This window comes from Pollachius pollachius (genome assembly GCF_949987615.1).
Source record: "Pollachius pollachius genome assembly, chromosome: 1".
NCBI classification, from domain to species: Eukaryota; Metazoa; Chordata; class Actinopteri; order Gadiformes; family Gadidae; genus Pollachius; species Pollachius pollachius.
In genome coordinates, this window is record NC_136934.1 from 4063928 (window position 1) to 4084325 (window position 20398).

General features: G+C 46.6%; 1 protein-coding gene across 2 annotated transcripts in view; it reads left to right on the forward strand.

The window, feature by feature from the left end:
* Window positions 1-1669: 1669 nt before the first annotated feature.
* The window catches only part of LOC307081288 (tetratricopeptide repeat protein 28-like), a gene marked incomplete at its 5' end in the record, with an annotated part of 178628 nt that continues 159899 nt past the window's right edge, over window positions 1670-20398 (forward strand). The window contains 2 exons of one of the 2 annotated variants that reach the window (XM_079744400.1): window positions 1670-1699; window positions 4387-4698. In XM_079744400.1, coding sequence (XP_079600526.1) covers window positions 1670-1699; window positions 4387-4698 — 342 coding nt within the window. Of the gene's footprint in view, window positions 1700-4386; window positions 4699-20398 lie in introns of those variants that run through there. The other variant, XM_079744401.1, reaches the window with a different exon arrangement.

A 20398-nucleotide genomic window follows, 5' to 3' on the forward strand; every position in this document is an offset into this window, starting at 1 on the left:
TGGGGCACACTATAGGTGGGTGTACTATTACCCTGATGTGGAATTAGTCTCTGATAACAGGGAGTTACTTTTTAAATTTTATCCAAACTCATTTTTAATAGGCTACGTCTCATATTTGTCAATTAGTTGGGCTTTTATTTTGGAAATACACATCACAAAGTCTGTACATTTCATTTGACAGTATTTGCTTTTAATGACTGTCTTTTGGTATGTACCCGACGGATGCTTTTTTTTAAACCAGTTCTGAGACGCTATTACCGAAATGGCTAGTATACATACGTACAGAAAAAAAACGGAGTCCGCAGGCTTGACTGCCATTCGCGGAAGTGACGGCTGGCTTGACCGCAGTATACTGCCGGGACGATATTACATGCAAATCCTGACATTTTACTAATATAATGACTTCACATGCTTTATTATTTATCAATGTAAGTTCTCGCTCCATTTCAAATCATTTCGACAAATAATGCAACTGCCTTTCATGAACATGTATGTGAGGGCTGTGCTTGTAAAATATGGCAACAATTGCTTATACATAGTATAGTTAATAGCATGTTGGTTGGGGCATTTTAAATAATTATGGCATAACTTTAAGTTGGTGTGCTTTGCATTTCTGGTTTGGCTTGTCAAAGCCTCAAATAGGTAGGGCAACAATTCGTTTGGTGATACATGTTAATCAAGGCCTATATAGAGCTCTTACAATTTCACAGACACACACATACACATACAAATGCACACGCGCACAAACACACACACGCACACACACACACACACACACAAACACACACACACACACATACACACACACACACACACACACCATACATATTGATAAGCTATTCAACATATGTAGGCTTTTTTGACCGTTCAATTATTAAATGAATGGGAATTACACATATGATTTGTTCTCATTACAGAGCGTTCCGTTGGAGCCTGCATGCCTGTGTCGACTTGACTGAGATGGGGAAATCTCCCATGGAAATCTCCAGCATGAATGATCGCACAGTGTTCCCTAGTGGCCACTGCTGAAGTAGCCTGCATCAGATGGGGCTGAGTGATCCACGTCAGTCCGTCACATCTCCAACGAGCAGTGATGTCTGATGCGGCCATGTATTTGAGACGTCCTGTGGTCCGGCTCCAGTTGTGAGTCTATAGATACTCTGCAAAAAAACACCAACCTCAGCTTGCAGGTTTAGAAGTAGGTTAGACCAGAGAATTTCTCCCAGGAGACCAAACCCACGCATGATGGGTTACTGGCTTCGGTCAAAGCGAAGATCACATTTCCCTACAAAAAGAGACCACTTTGTTTCTTATTTTACTCTGTTGAAATGAGTTGACTTGGTACTGCGTTAGAAATGTTGCATTGCGTGACGATAGGTCCGAGCCCGCCGCCCCCAGCGCCTCAGAGCTATGGGTGCAAGAAAAAAAGGAAAAGCTTTGACAACATGGCGCACTTTCCTGGAGGAAAAAGTTTCTTCTAAACTCTAGACAACCGCAATCGGGGATTTCTTTTCTGTCGTTCGTCGCAGCGCAGAGCTCAACGTGCAGCCGTGGGAGGAATTGGCCTCGTTTGGAGATGTAACGAGTCCTTCACGAACAGTTTCTGATCCTCGACAAACTTTGAAGGGATGAGAGCGACCCGCTGCTCAAGCCACAGCTTTCACACAGGATGGAGAAGCAAGCGACACTCAGAGAAAAGGTAACCCCACTGTCAAAGCACATTTTAGCGCCTATATACAGTAGGTTTGATCATTTCTTTCTTACCCACACTGCCTATTGCCTACGTTCCATTTACTGGACAGGAAATGCCAAATGGCAATCCTGCGCAAACATGAAAGCCCTCTATTGCTTTTCCAGCCATGATTGGCAGCAGTACACCAGTCTTATAAAGTAGGATATGTTTGTGAGACAACATTGGAGATGTGATCCGAATGAACCAATTATTCAGGGTTGTATATGCGAGATATTCATGTCAGTATAGCGTGGTGGTTGGAGCGGCTGAAACCGTTAGCAATAATGTGCAGCAGCAGCAGCAGCATAGACCTGGGGCTGATCTTAAAAAGGACCGCAGCAAACCAATATATCTGTCCAGAATAGAGTTACAGCATTGTGAGTGTGCGAAAATATCTCTATGTCTGTGTGTGTGTGTGTGTGTGCCTCTGTCTGTCTGTCTGTCTGTCTGTCTGTCTGTCTCTCAGTCTCAGAGTCTGTCTGTATCTCTGCACTCTCTCTCCCTCACACACACACACACACACACTCACTCACTCACTCACTCACTCACTCACTCACTCACTCACTCTCTCTCTCTCTCTCTCTCTCTCTCTCTCTCTCTCTCTCTCTCTCTCTCTCTCTCTCTCTCTCTCTCTCTCTCTCTCTCTCTCTCTCTCTCTCTCTCTCTCTCCATTGATTGGGTTGATATGGGGTACTTCATTGGTCCACACATGGACTACCACTGGTGTGGTCTTTTATTATCTCAATATTTCTCCACCCTTCCTGCCCAGTGCCCAAACACCCTACTAGCTCTCTACTAGCCCCTACATTGAGCCACACATCACATTTTTAATAAAAGAGTCTTGCTTCACATGCAAGGCTTTTGCTTTGACATCTGGATTCTTTATTTAACCAGAGTAAAGGGTCATTTCAGACCCTAGCTGCACTCTCAACGCCCATTGGTCCTTACAAAGCTGCTCCCAAACGGTGGCTACCCTCACATAGCTTCAGGTTGAATCCACTAGCTACGACACCGGCCAGCCGTCTGTTTTGTGTGTGCTCTGGACCTCTGGAAGTAATTACCCAGCCTGCCCTATCCCAGAACTCCCTCTGAGGAGGAGCGGTGTGGACCAGGAGGAATTATGGAGGCTCGCCTCCTTCAAACACACAGTCCAGCACTATTCTGTGTGACTTGTTACTCAGTAATACATTCCTCTTCAGAGGATAGGCAGAAAGCTCTTTCTAAAAGAGTGTACGTGTAAATGAATACGTGAAGAAAGCAACTCTAGCTATTAGTTAGGCTAGTTGTGCTTTCCCATGAAGGCTGCAGTCTGACTGTTTTCGCATCTGGGAAGCTGCTTCTACTGATTTAAAGAAGCCAGACCAACCAACCTGAAACACATTTGGTGTACTATTTTCACAACGTGAAGAACACACGTCTTCTAAACGGACTCTGGGTCTGGTTTGATGTCGGGTGGACAAAGTGTTGCAGCTTTTTATGAGTCCATTGTTGGATGATTTAGCTTTTGGTAAGAAGCCCAGGTTGGTATAGCATCCAGACCTCGGTACAAAAGAAGAAAAAGGCTATGCTAGTAGACCTCTTTAACAATACAAATTTTAAAGTAGTTTGAAACCATTACACATTCATGATTGCATTACGCTATGTGCAGTTATATATGATGAATAGTGCCTCAGAGGTTTGTTAAGATTGAACTCTAGGTCAAATAACGGCAAGGCAACCATATAATCATCATGTTCAAATAGTCAACCCTGCAGTATGATGTGATGTCACATAAAGTAGAACGATAGACTGATTTATAAACAACAACAGAGAAGAGCTAAAATGATAGTGAGTGTAAAACCAATATAATTTAATTAAACTGACATAGCTTCGGGCCGTATAGCGTGCAGACCAGAGAACGCAGACTTTTCGTGGAGAAGATTTCTTACTGCAGATCTGCTGAATTATGGAAAAGGCTATATTCTACAAGCCATATTGGCAAGCTGTTAAAGTGATGGGTGGTTATTTCATTGCCAAAGGCACAGTCCTCTATTGTTTACAACTCCATGGCTCATATGTAACAGTATTGTCAAAATGATTCCGAAACATGTCGGTACCCAACGGATATTAGGAGTTATTTATCTTCTACTGTAGTTAGCAACTAGAAAACAATACACAAAAACACATACAAACAATTCCGGGTTCCCGCCGTCACTTTATGGAAAGTCGTTCATATATTCATATTCGATGATCGGCCATGTTTTATTAGCATCGACTCAACTGAACAGGATCCTGATAGAGTCAGGATGTCCACCACGGCCAGCCAACACCCCTGCTGGCCCCGGTCAACAGGGACTAGCTCCTCATCTTTCTTGTGCAGATTATGCAGCGCTGGCCGGTCCTAGCATGCGTGTCATCCAGGTCATAAGACACATAAGGACCCTCTCCATTAGACTCTACACTAGCTTTGTAGCTTTCCAGGGTGTACTCTGTAGCGGTTCAGTCAGCCGCTGAACCGCATGATGGGAGCGGTTGGGGGGTCTTTAAGCAACCGCAGGGGCACACCTCCAGGAGGAGTTCTCCTCAGGGACATTCCCGCTCTCCTCCCACCCATCAGTCATGCTTTAAGCCCAGTGCGCTCACCACCACAACCCTTGTCCGCCCCAACCTTGCAGCTCTCGATCTTGGGAGGCTCCCGGACTTCCGGGCGGTTCGCCCGTACCGCCCGGACCGCGGCAGGGAGCGAGGGTGGCGGACGTGGGCTCAGCAAAGCCGGGTTCATGGAGAAGGTGCAGCAGAGCAACGAGGCTTGTCGGCGCGGAGACTTCCAGGCCGCCGTGGGGCTGTACGGCGAGGCCCTGCTGGCGGACCCGCAGAACTGCATCCTGTACAGCAACCGCTCGGCCGCCCTGCTGAAGCTGGGCCAGCACCACGCCGCGATGGAAGACGCCGAGAAGGCCTGCCTGCTGAACCCCAAGTGGCCCAAGGTAAGAGGGGAACTCCACCCGTGTTACCGCGGTGTGCATGGCAACGGCGCATAATAAGCTAGCAGCAACGGCAGCATTAAGGGTAGGACCATGGACCTATTAAAGAAAGGACAGTGGATTAAAAAATGGCGCCCGTTCATTCCTATGAAAACTGCTCAGCAGCGCAGGGCAACATCAAGGAGAGATTTGCTTCCGAATCACGGGAGCCAGCCACGCCCTAGTGCATGACGTGCCGGATGCAAAAATATTCTCGTTTTCTAGCATTGTTAGCATTGTAGCATCATAAGCGAGAGGTCTGTCTACACATCCCTCGGCGACTTTAAGTGATAAAAAATCAACACAGTGCCTAAAAACCATCAACCATCATGTTAAGTAAAAGGAAAAACCTCGGACACGAGAAGTTAACGGAGCCGTGCATTGAGCCCTCTTGGATGCTGGGCCGAATCAACAACTGTTTCACTACGACTCCTTTCAGCTGCCCACCCCTCCTTCTCCTGCAAAAAAATAATAAATAAAACGGCTAATAAAACGCTTGAGGTGGTGTTCTGAAAAGAGAAAACTTACATTTTATTAGTACATGGTATAAAGATAATAATGAGCCAGATTTTTTTTGCGGAGACACGTTCCTGTTCCCCACTTGTATTAGAGTGAATGGAGATATCTACTTCTGGGCCCCTTGAAACGAGGGACCCGTCCACAGCCCGCTTAAACAGCTGCAATGAAGCATGCAGTGCTCCTGGGGTCCTGGGTAGGACTGTCTGCCCGAGGCTGTTCCTTTACCACATGGATAACATTGGGCTCCTCTGGTAACTGGGTTAGGGTTAAGGTAAGGGTTAGGTTTAGGGTTAAGGTTTATCGTTAGGGTTAGGGTTATCGTTAGAGTTATGGTTTATCCTTAGGGTTAGGGTTATGGGGTTGTCTTTACTTTGATACTGAAAACCTGTGTCCAAAAAACCGCGACCATATGATAACATTTGTTTAATTGTCAAAGGATAACACATTAGTTAAAAATGTTGACGTTGATCACAGCCCATCGATCGATTTTCACCCACTAAAACACCCACTAAGGAAATAATAAATACCCATTGCAATTTTTTTTTATTCAGTCTTAATTCCTTCCGCGCCATAGGCATTGATTTTTCAGGATCCTTCATTCAGGTCTCAAGCACTTCAGGGTATAATCCAAATCCACTCTCAGAGTGTCTGTTGGTAATGCCGTAACGGTGGCCCCTGATTGATAGCATAGATAGCGGTATTCTGTGGCGTGGTGTAGGGCCATGAGGACTAACCTACCATAGATTTCACATTAGTCAACCTCACAGGTCACTAGAAGACTCATTCCTCTCTGACGCGGAGCCCCATTGATTGCATGATTAAGCAACGAGAGAGAGAGAAAGATAGCTTTGATAAGCAGTGAGAGATTGATAATAATTAGGTCGAGTAAGACGGATGGTGATCGTACCTTTGTCGCCGGTGACGGATCAAAGGCCACCTCTCTCTTTGATCTGCGGTCGTGCGTCCAATCCCGGGGATATCACAGGTAGGTTTCACCCGCGCGCTCTGAAAAGTGTAATTTCGTTGAGTCACGAGAGATCAAAGTCATTCTGTATCACAAAGGCAATATTTATATAATATTTCCTCATTTGTCAGGGTTACATTGAAGCAATATGAAAGAACAATATTGCGGTTGCTACCTTTTTGATCCTTGATTACACGCGTAGCGCTTTCATGATCTTATCAAATTAATCTCACATCGCTGTGATGATTAGTTTTAATGACCTGCATTGCCGAATTTTCAGAGAGCTCAGGTGTAAAGCCAGATCATAAGGCTTTAAGTTATCATATGTAAGCTTTACCTGCTGAAATAACAACCTCTACTCAAGCCTATGACCAATCAATTAATTTGTCTAACTATTCATAAATAATATGCAACCATAACACAATGATAATACAGGTAGTATACGCATGTGTATGATCATAAGGAATGAATGGGCAGTACAAAACTGAATGCACATCATCACATCCATTTATAAGGAGTCGCCACCAGGGGGCAATGTTGATAAACAGGCCGCTCACTCAGAGAGCAGGAGGCGGTGGAGTGGGTGTACCGCGGCGTTCTGTCTGTTCAAATCGAACAGTCAGGCAAGCAATTATTTTTCAAGAGGTAGTTTTTCACATTCTGTATGTATACAAGTGCCTTGGGGATGCTCATTGTGCCTGACTTTATTGGCTAATATTGAAATGTAGCCATGCGCTGCGCAATACATCAATGGAGTCATCATTGAAGCTTTGGTGGTAATAAGCTTTTTCTACTTGATGAATCAGAAGGGAAAACCCAAGGTCAACACGGCACATTCTCGCAGCGTAATTATTATATTTGACGGAAAATATACCCGATGTTGCATTGATGAACAGTCTGCTTGAAGTGAAGCTATCTCCAATCTAGCAGGCTCTTCTAATCACGGCCTGCGATTCTATAATCTATCTGTTCATTAGAGTGCAATGTTCTGATCTGACATGGCTTGTATTGTTTGAATGAGGGATCTTTCCCAGCTTTGTTTTAGCCTAATTCAAGCTTTGCTTGAGCCTATAGGTAAACGAGTGGCAGGGTGGCATGACTTAAAGAGGTGCGCCTGTGCTACTCTGTGACTAGTCGCCACAGCATCGCAGCCACACCCCTCCTGCCGATGGTCCTGAGAAGAGGGGGGAAGAGGGCTTAGGTTTGCACAGTCGGAAATGGCTGCCAGGCCACTCAGCCCGATGTTTGATGAAGGGATAACGGATTAAATCACAGGAGTGAGCTGGCATTTAGTTCCACTGTGAGTACATATTCATCATCCATCATGCCCCCCCCCCCCCTCCTCAGAACACACCTCTGGATAGGTCCGTCAAGTCGTGACAGGTGGCGTGGTCGGCGCGGCAACGCACTGCCAGGCGCCTACCTTCTGCAGGTCCGCCACCAGCGCTCTCCGTGAGAGGAACCCCTGTCCAATGTGTCAGACTTCTCCCCTGCTGCTGTAAGTGCCAGAGCGTGCTCTTTTCCCTGAAAGAAGTGCGAGCGGGGGGAGAGCGTGTGGCTTAATGACCCGAGACAGCTTTGGGCCCGTCCAACCTCACTCATCCGCTCTCCCGCCGAACGCATCGAAGAAAGATTAAATGGGAACAAAATAGGGTGTCACTCGCGAGACGGGGAACACTCACTTAAATGCGTGCATTTGCATTTCGCCGACGTGAAAAAGGAAAAGGACATCTGTGATGTGCCGCCAACCTCTCGATATCTGCTTGGACAGGCTCGTCTTTCGTCTGTTTTGGATGGGAAGTGTGAGGAGGGACACTGATTTTACAATCCCTGGCTGGGCGTGTCTTTGTGGGGCCCCCGTTTGGTTTAATAGACGGCAGGAGAAGATCTGGTGTTTCGGTCCGCCTTTTGTTCTTGCGGCAAGTTGTGAGTGATCCTTAGCGGTGTCGGGGTGACAGTCCTGGGAGCTCTATGCCTCTACGCTCCCTCTGGTTCCATCTGCTGCCGCTGCACCCTCTGCTGCCGGTGACACGCAACACAAACAGCAGCCCAGTCTGTCATCACACGCACTCGCGGGCCGCTGCCGGTGACAGCAGATCTCTTAGGGAAGCTTCAGGCTGACTGACGCCACCTCATCAGGGAATCCATCCCTATCATTTGCATTCCAAGCCATTATGGTCCATGATGGCGCTTATCAGGGGGTATTCAGTCTGCTAAGGCGTGACACTCCCGAATGCCGATCCGTCAAGCGGCGTCTATCAACATGAGCCTGCCGTCGGTTCCCATCGCGTATGGGGAGCCGTCCGTCATGGGTCGATATCCCAGAAGGGGGGATCACAGGGGTTACCTCACAATACCATACAATACGCGATACCCGGCCCACGATACCGAAAGTATTGCGATACAGCGACTCTGTGATAACCGATATATTGTTAGACAATCCTATAACGATACATCACGATATATCTCTAACAATGAATACAAATGGACCGTGAAAAGGTAAAGTGCTGGATTTTGGTCTTTATTCATGGTCCAAACCTAGTTTTTCAGTTACTAAAAATCATATCGATATTCGACATCAGTGTATCGATTCTCGTACCGCAGGAAGAAGGGTGACGATATATCGGTGTATTGATATTTTTGTCCAAGCGTTCAGGGTAAGCGGGTCCGAAGAGGTGTGACCTCTCAGATCCTCGCCCGTCCACGGTGATGAGGACCCGGTGGGCCGCTGCCACCGTGCTCACAGAAGGAGAAGAAGAAGGAGAAGGAGGAGAAGGAGGAGAAGCTGGAAGCCTCTCTGCTACAATCTGCTTTTCCTGCGGAAGACGACCATCAATGTGTAATGCCCAGCCGCTGGTGTTGTCTGTTCAACCTGCCCTCATCTGATCTGGGTGTGTGTGTAAAGACTAAAAAAGTGTGGTTTGGGTGTCATGCAGAGAGTTCTAATAGCTCTTTGCACTCTCCTTGGTTGCTCTCGCTCTACCCAGCTGAAATATTTATCTCACACAAAGGGGTGACCTGTTCTTTCCCTTTGACACACCGCAGGCACAAAACACAAACAAGGAACTCGGGGAGGTAGCCCAGAAAAAGACTCAGACCGGGCGAGCTTATCTATACCGTAGGGCTCCTGCTGCTGTTGCTGATGCAGGTTGTACGGTTTTCCTCGAGAGCATTCTCTGCAGCGTTCTTAGGCTGCAGAGAGTGCTCGGATTTCATGAACTCGAAGTAGCTCTCTCCTGATCTTGGTTCAGTGTGTATAGCAAGCGATGCATGCAGATGAACTGTGCCCATCTTCCTGAATAGAATATTGAAATTAATATCAGATATATGGATAGGCCTCCTGGGGTGTGAGGCGGTCTCACCAGAGAGGCTCACCGTAGCCTAGAACAAGGTACATGCCTGTCTCGCTGTTAAACATCATGCATACCCATTCAACTAAATACCAACATGTGTTACTTCTAGGTTGTGATGAAGTAACATTATGTTAATTTCCCCATGGAATAGAAATATATGCAAAAAAATCAACGCATACATTTCATACATTCATCTTTCATTGTCACCAGTGTACAGCCGTCAGCCATTGTACATTTAGCTGACTATTTGACCAATATATTTTGGTGGTCTCGTATAGCTTTCATGCAATCCCACTATAGAATGACTATTAAATTGTATGAAATGGATACTGATATTTCTATTTTGTTTCTATTTTTAAACATGAAAGTGAATACAAACCAAAGAGCTGAAACTACATCTATTAACACACATCGTGCTAATTGCATTTCAATTGCTCGGTTTCATCACTCGCAGCCACACACCACAACATGAATCCGTCATTTTATATCAGCTTTTCCCACAAAAACATGTCCCCCGTCCTTTGGTGTGGCCCTTTGGCCCCGGGCTCCCAGACCCCGGCAACCCTGCACCCCTAATTCCCCTTTTTCCGTCTCCCTCCCTCCTTACAGCATGGAGCGCACAGTCAGGAACCACTAATAAGAGGGTTCCGCTTGCCTCCGTCCAACCTAGGCTTGAACTAATGAACAAATCAAATGAATGGCGTGTAATTATAGGCCAGCGAGAGCGGGACGGACGGAGAGTTGGCGCTAGCGGGCACAAACCTGAAATTATTTGTCTGGAAAATGTGCGGGAATGAGTGGGGGTAATTGAGCTCCTTGCCTTCGCTCCTCCGAGAGCCTTTGAGGGTAGGCGGGTTCTGCACATTTTCACGGGGGCCATGGTATTAAAGTGAGGTTGTTTGGGGCGCAGGAGGGTTGCTGGGTGGGGGGGGGGGGGGAGAAACTGACCGCACGCAAGTCTGCCGTTTTGATTTCAGCAGCACCTCTTCCACCAGTTGGTCAAGAACGTGAAGGAAGCTGATCTATGTGTTGTCAGCGGTACCTGGTAGTCTGACCTCAAGCCCTCCCTCTTGTGTGGTGTAGTAAAGTCAGTTCTAGCTCAGCGCTTGTAGGCAGTTGTCATCAATGGATGTAAAGCCGTGTAATGCGTAAAGCCGTATCGCCACGCTAGGATACAAGGGCAAGGAGTTTTTGGAAGGTGTTTATTTGTTGTGTAGCGAACTGACGTCGGGGCCTGATGACAATCAATACCCTGAGATGTACTTGCTTGATGCTCTACTTTGCACTCGATTAAAATCGCAGTGAGGAACGTGTTTCAGGCGGTAATATAGCTACAGCAGGCACATATCTCAAGACTGAACGCACACCCACAAACCCACACACGCACACACCTCACCTGCTGTCATCACAGTTTAAAACCATCCCTTCACCTCATGGTTTTTCAATCTTCCTCTGTGTCTCAAATCAGGCTACGTGTGCCTCACCCCTCTCCCATTCACCACCTGGTTTTCTCTTCATCCACGAGACTTAGGGCTGCAGCCGTTTGAGAAGTGATTGCGTGAACTGCCAAATCACACAGAGATGGGGCCACAATGAAGGGCTGTGCCAGGGCTTAACTATCAAATAGGAGAGCTTTGATGTCAGCTGATGTCATTTGTTTTGATCTATTTGTGATCGCAGTCACAAATGGTCTACCTGTCCAATAGCTGTGTGTGTGCATGTGTCCGTGTGTGTGTGTGTTTGTGTCCATGCACGTGTCTCTATCCACACGTGTTTTCCAGGAGGTGCTAGTGTGTTGTGGTACACCACTGCGGGTTATATATGTATGTGTACTGGAATTTGCACATGTGTGCCTGCAGTTCATGGCTCCTTGTTTCTTCTGCAGGTCAGCAAATTGGAAAATAATTCAAAGTCTATAGATCTTGCGCGGTGGGAGAAATAAAGCCCCCCCTACGACCCTCGGAGAGTTCTCAAAACAAGAAACTTTCAATCAGATTATAGGACGTCTACATACTTAGAATGCGCTTCCCCCAAGGACAATCAATCAATTGATTATGGGCTTAATAGCTTTCTCGGTTGCTATTACATGGCCAGAAATGTCAAAAAGCCCAAAGAAATCAAGCGCATTAGCATGCACGTAGCGTCGCAGCGGTGATAATGGTGATAGTGGATCAGTGGTACAAGCAGGTGGAAGCTAGGAAAACAGACCCTGCTCCTGTGTGCAACAAACAGCCAGCTTCCTGGATGCCTCTTTTGTCTTCCAGGGGTTCATCTTGCTGTCAGCTTAAGTCTTCCTTGGCCCCTCCCACCAGGGATCTCGGCCAGATTTGAGGCCCCCAGACCTGGATATCTCCAGAATTAGCACAGCCCCCTTTTTCTGCTGCAGGGAGGAAGAGCTCCCACTGGGAAAACACAGGATAGAGTGCAGTACTGCAAGGAGTCCATTAGCATACCCTGCATACCCCGCACGGCAAGGCGAACCGCGGGGCTCACGAAGGTTTTCAGCGGTGATTAACTTCCTGATCCTGATTCCCTACCTCTAAACCCGCGGTGATCGCTGCAACGCTCTCTTCCCCCTCTTCCTCGGCTTCGCGAAGTCATCGGCGTCTTCGGCTCAGTGCCAGCACACGGGATCTGTGCTAAACTCATAACTATGGATCCAGCCGAGGCGTTGAATACCTGGGCTCTCAAATTCTGCTGAGGCAGGAATTCACAGCTCTATTGTTACCTCTGACACCCATCCCCATCCTCCCCCATCCTCCCCCATCCTCCCCCACCTCCCCCACCTCCCCCAACTCCTCCTCATCTCCTCTTTGAGGAAGTGTACAACGGGGCCCGGGCTCGCTGTGAAGACGACTGATCTGTGGTCTGTTTCGTACACCTCCTATCTGTGGTCTGTTTCGTATAGCTGTCGTCTGTTTCGTACACCTCCTCTCTGGTCTGTTTCGTACACCTCCTATCTGTGGTCTGTTTCGTACACCTCCTATCTGTGGTCTGTTTCATACACCTCCTATCTGTGGTGTGTTTCGTACACCTCCTATCTCTGGTCTATTTCCTACACCTCCTATCTGTGGTGTGTTTCGTACACCTATCTGTGGTCTGTTTCGTAATTCCTATCTGTGCTCTGTTTCATACACCTCCTATCTGTGGTGTGTTTCGTACACCTCCTATCTGTGGTGTGTTTCGTACACCTCCTATCTTTGGTCTGTTTCGTACACCTCCTATCTGTGGTCTGTTTCGTACACCTCCTATCTGTGGTCTGTTTCTTACACCTCCTATCTGTGGTCTGTTTCGTACACCTCCTATCTTTGGTCTGTTTCGTACACCTCCTATCTCTGGTCTATTTCATACACCTCCTAGCTGTGGTGTGTTTCGTACACCTCCTATCTGTGGTCTGTTCCGTACACCTCCTATCTGTGGTGTAACCTGGTTTGCAGACGGAATCCTTTGCCCTGCTTCTGTAGGAGAAGCTAATGGATAGCGGTGAGCGTGACACCCGTTTTATATCCGGTGGCTTCGCCGTCTTCTAAGGGGAGAGAATAGCGATTGAAGGGCATTGCTCATTAGTCTGATTTTCTGTGTTTTATTCACGGCCCCTGTCTCTGCCCGTGTGTTTGAAATATGAATATGATGTTCATCCAGTGAGACCGATAAAACGTCTGAAGTTTTGTTAAGGGGATTCTGGAGGATGTGTTGTCCACATTGTGACTGAAAGGTAAGAGTATTGGTTTGGGTTGGGCAGGGGGGGGGGGGGGATGGCTGAAGAGAACATGTCCTCATTACTGGAAATAGAAATGACCCATAATCCAGATTAGAACGTACCAGTGTAAAACCCCTGTGGTCATTAATGATGTGAAATTAAACATTTAATTTTAATCATGAGGAATCTTTCATTCGGAAGCGTTAAATGGATGTATCAACAGTGAGAGAACATCCTATTCGCCAATGTTGTCCATGCGGAACCAGAACATGAACGTTACCAGGCTTTAGTTAAAGTATGACCTACTTTTGCTCCTTTAAGCGAGAGCTGTTTGGTTACAATTTCTCCGCAATTACCCAGTTAACTGGCTTGTCATCCATGATTAATGGGAAATTATTGCTCAATAAATAATGTATGTTGATAAATGTCTGCAACAAACCCTCTTCTAATGCAACTGTTATTTGTTGTTGACTTGTGTGTGTGCGTGCGTGTGTTTGCGACGATCTCGTACTTTGCCTCGCTGGTGATCAGGGTACGTCGTCGGTGTTCAAATCAAAACCAACCGGAAGACAAATCTCCACTTTGTGTCTAAACACCTCAGTGTGTAATGGCCTCCAGCCTGATCCATTCCTCTTAAGCAATCCCTGCTCTCCCAGCTTGCTTTGAGGCAGCTGAATTACTCACTTGTGTCAGGTTATTATAATTAGCTGTTCAAGTGCTTTCACCGGTGCGTGTACCCCTGGATACTCTCCTCTTAATTCTTATTTTCACTGATGTTGAGAAATGCACAGAAAACAACAACGGCAGCAGCAGTAACCGCAGAGTGGAAGCGCCTAAGGAGACGTATGAGCTGGCAAAGCGTGGAGCGCAGGTGGTGTATCTTTATGCAGACGACTGTCTACAGTGGAAGGAGGATACCATCTCCCCTATTTGACCAGGGGGCTCGTTTTGTTTTTTTCAATTAGAAGTTTATGGAATGAAAATGGCCCGCCAAGGCGTGGCTCACACAGATGTCACGACTGGTGATTACGGTGGATTTTGTTTTCTGGACACAGTCGCTCTCGGAGCGGGAGACTAGACGGGTTTAAGTGCTCTGCAGAGGAGTCTGTCTGTGTGCACTAATGCAGATATTGATAAGAATAATAAACACAGATGGGGTAAGAGGGCGTTCTTGCTAAACAAATCTAATATCTGTTTAATAGCCTGGGGAGAACATTGGAGGAGCTCAGTGCCACCATTCTGCACATTACGCAGCTAGATGTAGGAATGGAAATGTGAAGTGCAGGCAGAGTAGTATACAGACAAACCCACTGTTGCTGCTGTTGATATTATCATTTAGATGGAAAGAACACATTATTAACAACACGTGTCAACAATACATCAGGTATATTGAACACAATTAATGCCAATACATACATATATACATCTGCTAAAATGTGGCTATCATGTTGCGGTGCATCTTAAATGTGGATGCAAACATATAGTTGGAACACACATATTGCCCACATTCTATGAATACATTTCTGATATCATGGACAAATGTTTATAATACTATAAACTATAAACATGCGTATTTTCTCAAACAGAAACCGGGCACACAGAATTAGCGCCCCAACATGTTTAATATTGTATAAATCACTCAGCACCATTGAACACGCTTCTAGGGAATTTAACATTTGCGATTTCACAATTTACGAGTGACACCGACATAGGGAAGACGCTGCGGACGGCAGGACGGGATGCCAAGTGAAAACAGTAATAAAATCTGTCACACAGACATTGTCTGTTTCTGCTCTGAATTTGCCTGCTCCCCCCACAAACTCTTTTACAATACACTCCTCAATATCACACAGTCTCTTTGAAACACTATACCAGAGGCAGTTCCACCAGTCTCAACACAATGCAACGGGTGAGCGCCGTGGCATCTATTATTCAAGACCCTCATCATACTGGCCTGCCTTTGAATTCCCAGCGCTTATCTCACACTGGTGTGTCTTCAGTGGTGTGCTGGTCTCCCAGCACGCATGTAACATGTTGCGTTTGTTGACTACATGCAACTTACACGGATAACTTGCACAGGGAGGCCTGGTGGAATCACACGGAGGCACGCTAACAGCTAGCATCGGGGACATGAGTGATTAAAGTGCCCTCAAATTAGCATGTACTAGCTTTGTGCTGCTTTGTTGATGGATTTTAATAAATGTATGATTACGTTTTGTTTTTATAATACAGATACAATTTTATATGCTACTTGCAGTGGTTGCTTATATATTATTTAGGCTACATACCACCCTGTGAATCAATGGAAGCGTGGAATCCATTTTAAATATCGTTCCCACTCGGGTCTCAGAAGGCCTCGTGAGAGGTCATCTGGTGTGTGTGTAGAGTGCAGGGAAGTTCATTTCTAAGCTGGGTGAAAACAGGAAATCAGATTTGTCGCTTGTTGACAAAGCGAGGAAATGGCTTGTTTCAATAGCCAGGGTCAGAGTCCTTCGAATGGGGGCAATAAGGTAACGGTTTGGCAGTTTTTAATGCCTTTTTGATGCAATGTTATGTGAGGATATGACCCAGAAATATACAGTTAGCATACTATCATTTGAGTTTTGAGTCTTTATACGTACAAAATAAAGTTCTAGTTTGCTGTTCACAACTGTAGTATTGTTCCTTATTACATCATCAATACCACTGATGAAATGGTACCCCTGCCCTCCTTTCTGCAGTGTATCAGCCAAGCTTTGTTATTTTAAGAACTAGCTCTGCCTGACTGTTCATACTTCAGCCATTTTCTACCTCCTGGTTTAATAGGGTTTTCAAGAGTAGCTTGCACTAAAAGTGGTCAACAAAATACAAATTCGGGTGCTTTCTTACTGTAGTTTGTTTGGGTGTATAGTCCAGAAAATGTTCTGTTTACCTCTCTCATCTTAAAATTAAATCAATGATTTAATTATTAATTCGATTTGGGGTCTTTAACATGCGAGAACTACACTGGATGGTACAGTCAACCCACCGAATAGCACTTCTGTACATGTGAGTCGTTTCTCATGCTTATGAATTCTAATTAAGAAATTAATAGCTAATGATGATGAACCGGATTTTGAAATGTCTTATGTCTCACATCACACTATCTCAAGTTCACGTTTCAAGATCCCCCCAAAGTTTGTTTGCTGTACAGTCACGAGAGTGCGAAGTAGTTTAATAAAATATAAACGCTCAGATCATAATGTTTCTAATTATGTACACAGCTTCTACTGCCTAACAAATAGAATAAATTAGACATTTATCCTTAGCCTGCATGTTTATTTATGATGCAGTCTTGCCTCCACACCACAAACATACTTCACATAATTGCATTTTTGCCTCGGCTGCACTGCCGACGTTCCCATTCTCCCAAGTATCGCTTATGGCACCACACATACGTTCAGCCCCGGGGGACAAGACCACGCACTCTCACACTATTGCATTGTCGGGGTAGACTCTGTTTTTAATTGTGGGGTGAAAAACTATTAGAAAAATTAAAACATGTGCCATACTAATATCACCTAATTCAATGTGTATTATTGTGTTTATAGATAACCGCAAACACTAAATATACTTAAAATGATGCATCTCTTTTCTGCCTGTTTTTGAAATGCTCCAATACTTGGGCAGAGCGGGTTCGATTTGGTGGCAGTCATTTGACCACTGGAGAAACCAAATTGAACAGAAGAGATCATTCTATCTAGATCTAGATCATCTAGAACGATCTAAGTCATTGAGATGCATGTCCTGATGAGTACTGAAGCACAATTAAAGGGGGGCTGACATTGTGGCCATGGAGAGACCTTGGAGAGCATACAGCTATCAAGACCATGACACAGCGCACTAATACACAAACATGTTTGGCAGATTGGAAAGGGAAGGAACATAATTAGCTAGGTTGGCCGAGGTCAGCGCCGCCTGCTGCTGTCTCAACGTGTTTAACGAGGAAGCCCCTAGCATGTCAAGCTAGCAAAGCCTTGTGTGTCTTGTGTATACCGCGCTACCGAACGCCAGGCACCAAGCTGTTCGCTGTGCATGCACTTCGTGATCAGCGTTGCTGATTAAAATCAGCTGTTATCATCGCAGAAGCCCCATACATTAAAGCGCTGTGCCTCTCGATTGACGTCAGCCTCCACTGTGAGCTGTTAATGGTATAGCCAGCTGTGCGTTTGAGTGAGCAAGCAGAAAATGCAGTGTAAAGTGCAAGGCTAAAGCAAGCTGTACAGAAGAATTCATTACAGGGCTTCATTAGAGTAGTGCAGGCAGAAGCCCTCCCTTTCATTCTCCCTGTCCTTCAGTCCACTAATAATACCCCAGCTCCCAGAAAGCCTTGAGGTACTCAAAGACAATATAACTGTCCTCTACTCTGCTTCACACGGTAATAAAACTGGGTCTTCTCCTCTACCGTTTGAGATGGTACTTCATGCTACTCCAATGAAATAGTGAGTAGGAAATACGTTAAAGCTGCCATCGCGAAAGGAATTAGGACCGGGCTACATAAAACACGGTATAAAAGCGCCCGGCGTGGCGTCAACAGTTTTCTTCCTCCCGTCACATTAGACTGAATACTGGCTTTTTAATGAACACGTCGTTACACCGCTATGCTTGGCACCGCCACGAAATGCTCATGAGGCGAAATGCAACGTGTCATTGCATCGAAAAACTTTGCACCCGCCATTGGGATTAGCCCGGTCAATAGGGGGAGGCTAGCAGACCCCGAAGGAGGGGGTGGTGGAGGTGGAGGTGGAGTACGAGGAGGTGGAGATGGTGGAGGAGGAGATGGAGGTGGTGGAGGAGGTGGAGGAGGAGGAGGGGGTGGAGGAGGTGGAGGTGGTGGAGGAGGAGGATAAGGGGGGAGGAGGGGAACTGTGGTTTCACTACCAGCTCCACCCTCCCTCCCTCTGGTCACCGGTGATCCGGCCCCCCGGATGCGACGTAACTCATTGTTGGATTGGCCTGCCATTCCTCATCTTTATCCATGCTCCATTACAGCCCCTACAGCGGTCCATTTGGCCCCCATTTCATCCAGAGGGGGTCCATTATGACCTGAGTAACGCGCGAGTGTGCGTGGGGGGGGGGGGGGGGGGGGGGGGGGGGGGGAGGGGGGTAGTTATGAATGATGCTGGAGCAAACCTGTAGGGACACAGTGAGGGCCGGGTCTGTGGGTTTTAATAGGAATCTAAGGGACTCGAGGGTGTTTGTGTTCTCCGAGGGGGGGCCCCAGCACGCACAGGCTGACCAGCACCTCCTCCGCCTCCGCCTCACACCTCAGGATGGGGTCTTCAGCTTGAGGGGGGGGTCCGTGACTCAGCCCAGGCGTAATTGATCTTTATGTACCTAATTGACTGAATACATTAACCAACGCTTAATTAATCCTGTTGCTCGTTGCAACCTAATGGGTCTATTTTTGGTGGTAGCTGACAGTTGTTAAGCGTTTATTTACAAGATGAAATGCTATGAATAGAAAGGAAAAGGCATTACCCTGTTTATGATTCTCAAATTAATTTATTGTCCTTTCCTCAATTCGGGCAAATGTTTGCAGCACTTTCAAACGCAGTCACATTCAGTGTGCCACCAAACCCTTTTATCTTTCCTTTGCTTGGTGCAGAGAGAGACTGCAAGAGAGAGAGAAAGTAAGCGAGAGACATTGACGGGTCCAATAATTGTCTCACTCTGAGGGGTAGTTGTTCATGTGTCAAACACCAACATTGAATATGTCTCTGGGTTTTCCGCTATTTATCTTGTTACCTAGTTACCCAGATGCCGTGTCCTGGTAGCGGCTGTGTTCTGGTGATGAGCCGACACAGCTGTCTCAACCTCTGCCCTTATCTGAGGAGGGATCCAGGGTGGGATTCATTCTCTTCTATAAAGTGGGTTTATTGGACGGGGCAGACTAATAAAGAGCTTTGCTTCAGCGCAAAGGTCGCAGGTCGTAGATGGTGATAAGGGTAAAGATGAAAGGGGACGACGTGTGCGTATGCGGTTGTGTGTGTGTGTGTGTGTGCGCATTTGTATGTATATATATTATATAGGGAGGGAGAGGGAGGGATCATCTTTTTGATCTTTTAAGGTCTTTTTCATATTGCAAACAGCTCTCCGGGGACAGAGCAGCGAGCTGCACACACGGATTAGACGTCGTATCGCCGTCTCCTCCCTGTCCACCCAGGACCTGAGCTGGCCATTACTGAGAGGGATCAGCAGCATCGGGGATGGGGGTGTGTAGGAGGGGACTGTGAAAGGCATCTTGCACGTTTACCGCTGAGGAAATGACTTGTTTAGATGACAGATCGGAAAACGAGAGGCACTCACCTGTCCACCTCGTAGAACGACGGTCCTGATGCTCCGACAATGGTCAAACAAGGAGGGTGACCCAACGTAGAGACCAACACGATAGAAAACACAGCAGAAAGTAAAGTCTTTTTCATTAACACTGCGTGATTTGTATCTTTAGAGGCTGGCCCAATGAATGGAGCATTTGCTATCGGCTTCTGCAGAAATACATCATGGGATAGCGTCCCGACTTATAATCGTATCAGTTGTTTCATTTTTTCCGTTCTGGCTGGGCAACGTGATAATTGACAAATAATTTGACCCAGTTGCGCACTACGGTCTGAGATTGCATCGATAATTCTCAGTGCGGCGGTCGTATACCACAAGCTGTCTGTTTATGGTGCTGCGGGAGCGTTGTTTGTCTCCATCTGCAAATCTGAATGTAACGTTATTTATGCGGCATGCGGCGTGTTTTATCACCGCCACAGTCCTATGATTTATGGTTCTAATGCCCGTTGAATGATTGCCTAACTCCCGGCAGTGGAAGGGCTATATTTTCTTCTTACTCTTCCCTGCGGGGCGGTCTGCTCTTGCGACTTGCGTGGTTGTGATGGGGGGTGTGGGGGTGTCAGGGGTTGGGGTGGGGGAGTGCTGCGGTCGCGGACGCATCAGCATGTTGCACCAATTAGCGCCTTCCCACACATTTTGTGACATTTCCATTTCTGCCAACTCCTCGACGGCCATTACCTTTAAAGGGCCTTTACAAGGTCATGCATTATTCAACTACAAAAGGTGTCAATCTGACCCCGCGGACGCCGACCCGGACAGACAAGGGGCTGT